General features: G+C 36.9%; 1 protein-coding gene across 1 annotated transcript; it reads left to right on the top strand.

Annotated features, from left to right (window-relative positions):
- The first annotated feature begins 4,863 nt into the window (after nucleotides 1-4,863).
- Nucleotides 4,864-5,859, top strand: LOC136175112 (olfactory receptor 5T1-like). The gene has a single exon (XM_065945416.1). The coding sequence runs from the start codon at nucleotides 4,864-4,866 to the stop codon at nucleotides 5,857-5,859; it is 996 nt and encodes a 331-aa protein (XP_065801488.1).
- The last annotated feature ends 1,535 nt before the right edge of the window (nucleotides 5,860-7,394 follow it).

Genomic DNA, 7,394 nt, shown 5'->3' with positions numbered 1-7,394 from the left:
TCTTCCTTTTTCTCTCTTTGGTTTAGTCCTCGAACTCTATCACCAGCACTACTTAATTACTGATTTAGAATCTCTGGGTGTAGACTGGAAGCAAGTATGTATTGTTTCACAATTGTTTGAAAACAATTTAAATGCATTTCTATGTACTAATTTATGGAATGGTATATGGCACACTCCAAAACACAAATCTCCATGCAACTCAAAAAGCTCGGAATTTATCTGCCCATATCTCTAATTTAAAAGGTTCTACTACACAGAATATTAAAGTTATCTGTATACAGTACCATGTCTCCTGTCAAACTACCTATTCATATATTTATATCTTACTTCTTCCATTAAACTATGCACTAAAATTTAATATATCTAAACTGTTTATTTAAACAATTTGTCTCTCATAATACTCAGAAATGTAGCATGTTTAAGTTTAAGTAACTATAATAATCATCATTAAATGATTATGAATTCTGTCATAGTTTATGTTTTCACAAAAATTCATTATGTGTATGTATAAAGAATTTTGAGAGAAGTAACGCCATATACTTCTGGGAGATAAATGTTATATTTCCTGGTCCATAGGTATTTAGTGTCAGAATGAGGACTATGTCCTATATCATTAGATTTAATTTCCAATTCTATGAATAGCTTTTTTCCACTGAGGGATCATTTTATTCAGAGGCCCACTGCACTTATTTAATTTTGTCTATAATAAGAGTTCATTGCTACAGAACCAGCCACTCATTTACTATGGGGGGAAATAAACAAATCAGGTGGTTACTTTCTGTCCCAGAAGAGAATTAGTGTGTTTACTCCTTCGGGTTTCCCTGTGGATTTCAAGAAGAGCTTGGCAATCTGATGTAAGACTCCTAATGTCTAGTATCCATATATACCATAACTGAGCAATTAATTTCCACAGGTAAGAGGAAAGGTTTTTCATCACTTATAAAACATTTTAGAAGCTTTAAGAACTCCAGGGAACATTTTAGAGAAGTAGAACCCACCCTTACTATAATTAGGTATATAGAACTGTAGATTAGAACATTAATTTCCTCAATGGAAGATAACAGAAGGAGGATGGTAGGAATAAAAGGTTGATTTAAACAAGACAAAATATTAAATGGAGAGATAGTTAACTATCGACCAGCAACTTGGTAAGTGCCATTTGGAGATTAAGATGGTTTTCTCATGGAGGGATAGAAATAAATTTGAAATCTATTTTGCTAGTCAGTTAATTGCTCTAAAAACTACTTCTAGTTTTTGTTTTGTTTTGCTTTAATGCCCTGATCCCTAAACTAAGGGGTCATTTGTATAAATGAATTCACATATGTGACGATATTACTTGGCACTATTTCTGGGGTATGTCATTCCCAGAACTATGGCATATCGCAAAGAGTATGCAATATGGTCAAGTGGGAATAGCTTAACACGCGCAACAGAGACTCCTGAATCTGAATCCTGACTCTGCTAGTAGCTTATTATGTAAACTTGACTAACCCATGGGTCTAGCTGGTCCTTAGGTTTCTCCTGTATAAGATGCTGGATTATTAACTGCAGGTTGCTATGCAGGTCACATAAGATGAAGTACACAAAAGTTCTAACACCTGAAAGTGAAAGTGAAGTCGCTCAGTTGTGTCCGACTCTTTGCAACCCCGTGAACTGCCGTCCACCAGGCGCTCCATCCATGGGATCTTCCAGGCAAGAGTACTGGAGGGGGTGGCTATTTCCTTCTCGAGGGGATCTTCCCGACCCAGGGATCGAACCCAGGTCTCCCGCATTGTAGGCAGACGCTTTTACCATCTGAGCCAGCAACACCTAGTAGCCACTTAATAACACGTGGTAACTGCTATCACATCTTTCCTTCAAGACTGGTGTTTGTAGTATTTTTTCACAGATGTTAAGTGCTACATGTTTTCTCAGTATATGAGAGTTGAGGAGATTATTTGATTTTAGTTTTCCAGAATGTGGCTATTTTGTTAAAAATTTGGAATCTATATTTTTGGTTTTCAGGCTCTGTCTCTTAGAGTAGTATTTGCTGGATATAATCAGTTCTAATATTATATATAGTGAAGCAGATCACCAGCCCAGGTGGGATGCATGAGACAAGTGCTCGGGCCTGGTGCACTGGGAAGACCCAGAGGAATCGAGTGGAGAGGAAGGTGGGAGGGGGGATCGGGATGGGAAATACATGTAACTCCATGGCTGATTCATACATTTTGTCAATGTATGACAAAACCCACTGAAATGTTGTGAAGTAATTAGCCTCCAACTAATAAAATAAATACATAAAAAATATATATAAAATATATATATATATATATATATATATATATATATATTAGTTGATAGAAGTGCCTGTGCTGGAGCACCTTGGATGCAAGAGATAAACTCCATACATTTTATGGGATATGATATTACAGTCTTATTCATAATACAGTTACTGGGAACATCATTACCTTAAAAAAATACCTATAATGATAGGCCAATACACAGGTTTCTCCATTTAAATAAGAGAAGCATTCTGTAAGGTCAAGTAATTCCTCTAAAGTAAAATTGCAAAACAGTGAGTAAACTATCAGATTATTAATTTTATATTAATGCCTATGTAAAGATAGACTGGTATTTATATGTGTTTTATGCATTCATGACATACGTAAATAATCTTTAATTTTTTTCAATATTTTTAGGCTACATAGTTCTACACATTTTTTCAAATTGTTGCAAATCTCCAAATTTGGATCTACACAGTTCAACTCCTGTTGGTCAAGGGTTAATAGAGAACTATTGGTGCATTTTTCATATTTTGCTTGCATAATTTTTTCCTCTTTTCACTGTGTTTTTTTTTTTTATTTGCCTAATTCCTGTTTTGTATCTGGCACTCTCTAGTAAATACTTTTGTACAACTATACTTCCTTTCTTGAAAGAGAGAAAAGAGAGATGAGAGAGAGAGAGAGACAGACAGAAATAGATGAGGGTAAAAGAAAATGAGAAAATTTTAAAAAATAAATATATTTTTGTGATACTCAAGCTATACATTAATATATTTCATCTTATTATTTTGGTTTTATAAGTTATTTTATTAATGTATCTTTCAAACTAATCTAGCTCATTCTAATACTTTCATGCATTGTGCTATTATTGGGACTTCCCAGGTGGCACAAGTGGTGAAAACCCCACCGACCAATACTGGAGACATAAGAGCCTTGGGTTCCTGCAGTGGTCAGGATAGAACGGCCTGGGTTCGGAAGATTCCCTGAGGGAGGGCTGGAGATACACTCCAGTATTCTTGCCTGGATAATCCACAGACAGAGGAGCCTGGTGGGCTAAGGTCCAAGTTGGACAAGACTGAAATAACTTAGCACACGCATTATGCTATTATTATTTTTATTACTGCTACTATTTGTTATGTGTGTTAGAAAAGTTATCCATGTGAATCTAGAAGGAAGTTTCTGGGAAAACGAAGACATATCACTTTTTTTCTTTTTCCTGATAATCATTTGCTTCTCCTCTTGATATATGAAAGTCTTAACAAAACAAAAATATAAAGCTTCACGTTAAGAATATAAATATTTGTAAGTCATTGAATTCAATGCAGTCGTCTGCATTACAGATTTTGCACACCCTAAATGCATATTGGTCTATGGAACGCCGAGGAAGAACAAAAGTCAACAGGCTGAAATCTTGCCCCTACAACACAGATGCAATACGTAATTATGTTTCAAAGATAGAAGCTGTAGGTCCAGATCCTGGTGACTCATTAGCACTTTGATTATGTTTTATAGATTTTCCTTGTTTTCATATTCCTTTGAATAAGCAACACTGGCAGGATAGGGAAATATAACAGTGATAAAACGCTCCATTGGGGTTTACCGGGATATTATGCTTTTATCAATACATTATAGAAAGAATTTATTATATATCATTAGTGACATTTGTTTTATAGTATTTAAAGAAACCCCATATGCAGCTATAACATATGGAATGAATGTCCCATAGTTTATTTTTGCCAAGAATATATCTCAAACACACATGCAAGAACTTTGCAGAGATAGAGTACATGTATAGAAAAATTTTAGTTTGTAGTCAAGAAAACATTAGCAGTATAATAAATTGTGGGGGAGAAAATGAACAAACTGAATGTTATGTTTTTCAAAGAATGAAAGCTGAAATGCAAAACCACAAAGCAACAGCTTGTTGTTTTCTTTGGCATACTACATTTACCCGCAGAATGATGTATTCTGTTCTGTTCACCACTGTTCTAGCAGTGCTAGTCAAACAGGGAAGTAGTCATAAAAGAGGACGGGAAATGACTTGGCTTGGAAAAGCTGCCTCGTACGCTAGTTGTAAAGTAAGTCTAACTTATCCCATTTACTCATCTGGGCATTCTTTGAAGCTTAATAATTTTCACATTGATTTTTTTCATTTAAATTCAACACAATCTTATGATGTGTGTTTGCTCCCATTTTAAAAGTTGCAACATTAAGGAAAGGTATAATCGCTGATGAAAATCTAAGATTAGCACTCAGATGTGTACTTTCCAATATTTGCCAATTTAAAACTTCCTATATTTATTCGCATTTGTGATTTTTAAAATGATGTGATGTTAAAATAGTAGGCAATAAATTTAACAAAAAGTAAACTAAATTAGCCAAATTTTTAATGGGACAAATTTAACGAACAATAATTAATTTACTTATTTTTACAGGGTAATACATCCACTTGAACTCAATGTTTAACCCCTTCTCATTCCCTCACTGCAAAGAATTTTAGGATTGCAATATACCCTTCTAAGAAACAAATAGGAGGGTATAATTGCATGGACTCTATATTCACCATATACTGCCTTTAGACAAAAAACTAAAAACTGAAATGTCAGGGTCACTGTTCGATTTAGATTTATACAGGGTTCAGGCAAAAAATGTTACTGAAGTCACCATGTTTATATTGATGGGGTTTACAGATGATCCTGAGGCTCAAGTTCCTCTATTTTCACTGTTTCTGGCAGTCTATCTTTGTACACTGATAGGGAATCTGGGGTTGGTCTTCTTGGTCACTGTGGATTCCGGGCTCCACAATCCCATGTACTGTCTTCTGAGTGTGTTATCACTCTTGGATGCCTGCTGCTCTTCAGTTGTCACTCCAAAAATGATAGCCAATTTCTTGGTGGAAAATAAAACTATTCCATATCTTGCGTGTGTAACACAGACATTTCTCTTAGTTACTTTCGGGACCACAGACTGCTTCCTCTTGGCTGCGATGGCGTATGACCGCTGCGTGGCCATCTATGACCCGCTCCGGTATTCAGCCCGCATGGGGCCCAGGGTCTATGTGTCCCTCATCATTGCTTCCTGTGTTCGTGGCGTCTTGCATGCTTCTGTACACACCGTGGCTACTTTCAGCCTCTCCTTCTGTGCCTCCAATGAAATCAGACATGTCTTCTGTGACATCCCTCCCCTCCTCGTTATTTCTTGCTCTGACAGTCACACAAACCAGCTTCTGCTCTTCTACTTCGTGGGTTCCATTGAGATAGTCACTATCTTGATTGTCCTGATCTCCTATGGTTTAATTCTGTTGGTCATTCTGAGGATGTGTTCCGCAGAAGGGAGAAGGAAAGCCTTTTCAACATGTGGCTCTCATCTAACTGGAGTGTCCATTTACCATGGAACCATCCTCTTCATGTACCTGAGACCAAGTTCCAGCTATGCTTTAGACCATGACATGATTGTGTCAATATTTTATAGCATTGTGATTCCCATGCTAAATCCTGTCATCTACAGTTTAAGGAACAAAGATGTCAAAGAGGCAATCAAAAGAGTTTTGCGAAAAAATTGGTTTGTTCATAAAGTACATTTTCACACTAAATAATGAGTTGAAGAAATTAAAACTTATGTTATTGTCTCCATATAGGAATGTCATGGTGCAAGATTTTTTTTTAATTTTTAATTTTATGCCTTTTATTTCTTTTGGATATTTCATAAATAAAGATTATGGTCAACAACCAACTGTGTAAGTTTTGCAGGTGTGGATAATGATCATCCATTGGTTTCTTAATGAGTTTATAAATATATGCACACCCAAATATACACATATACACTAACATATACATATACCTGCTAATAACTGGCGATATATTTTTGCCAAGGCTGCCGTAACAAACTACATAAAACTGTGTGACTGAACAACACAAATGTACTTTCTCACTGACCTGGATGCTTTGTGTTTGAAATCAAGGTGTATCCAGGGTTGTTTTCTTCTGAGGCCTCTCTCATCAAAATCCACAATCATCTTGAATTAGAGGCCCCACCCTATAGTTGCCCCTCAAGACCCTATTTCTAAATTCAGTGACAGACTGAGGTAAATAGTTTAGGACTTCAACAGGCAAATAATGGATTTACTTATACCCACACATATACACACAGAAGCATGTATAAACCATTATTTTCTCACAAAATACAGAGTCTTGGTGTTCAGTTCAGTTCAGTCACTCAGTCATGTCCAACTCTTTGTGGCCCAATGAACCACAGCACGCCAGGCCTCCCTGTCCATTACCAACTCCCAGAGTGCACCCAAACCCATGTCCATCGAGTCAGTGATGCCATCCAACCATCTCATCCTCTGTTGTCCCCTTCTCCTCCTGCCCTCAATCTTTCCCAGCATCAGGGTCTTTTCAAATGAGTCAGCTCTTCACAGCAGGTGGCCAAAGTATTGGAGTTTCAGTTTCAACATCAGTCCTTCCAATGAACACCCAGGACTGATCTCCTTTAGTCTTGGTGTTAGCATTTATCAATAATGTTCATGAACTAAAGAATAAAAAGAAAAATAAAAACAAGCACAATTCCAAAGTAAGATTACAAGTATCTGCTAAATATTTCCCTTACCCCACTAAGCCGCAGAACATCTATATGGGTTTCTCTCCATTCCTGGTTCTGACTCAGCTTTGGCTCAGTTTCCCCTTGACACCCCTACCTTCTACTAATAAAGGATTCAAATTCCCAACTTGAGTGCTATATAAATGACTTCAAAATTTCTGTGCCTGACCTTATCTCCTATGCCTACAGAGATGAGTTTGCTAAAAACACAACTGATATCAGCTGACCTTGTATAGTACCTACTGTTAAAAGAGAGGGAATTGACTGGGGAAAATTTTTTAAAAAGGCACCTAAAAATTAAAAACAGTAAATATATATGACCAAGAGAAGTGGTGTTACTGCTCTGATCTTCCCACTGGAGATGACCATGCAGACAATGCAGATAAGCCGGCATTGCCTGAGGGAAGGGTTATGGCCTCTTCTGAGGCTGCCATTGTCTGCTTCACTGCAGATGCTCATCTGGACCACCCTAACGGCCTCTCTTGCTTCTAGACCTGTGTACATGGGTCCCAGAAGGCCCCAAAAGGTGAG

The sequence above is a fragment of the Muntiacus reevesi genome, chromosome 9, assembly GCF_963930625.1.
Source record: "Muntiacus reevesi chromosome 9, mMunRee1.1, whole genome shotgun sequence".
Classification (NCBI taxonomy): Eukaryota; Metazoa; Chordata; class Mammalia; order Artiodactyla; family Cervidae; genus Muntiacus; species Muntiacus reevesi.
The sequence above is the reverse complement of the archived record's forward strand: the minus strand, read 5'-3'. Positions and strand labels throughout refer to the sequence as shown.

Bases quoted from the DNA above. Each gene is read 5' to 3' on its own strand.
- LOC136175112 (XM_065945416.1), top strand. From the start codon at position 4,864: ATGTCAGGGTCACTGTTCGATTTAGATTTATACAGGGTTCAGGCAAAA.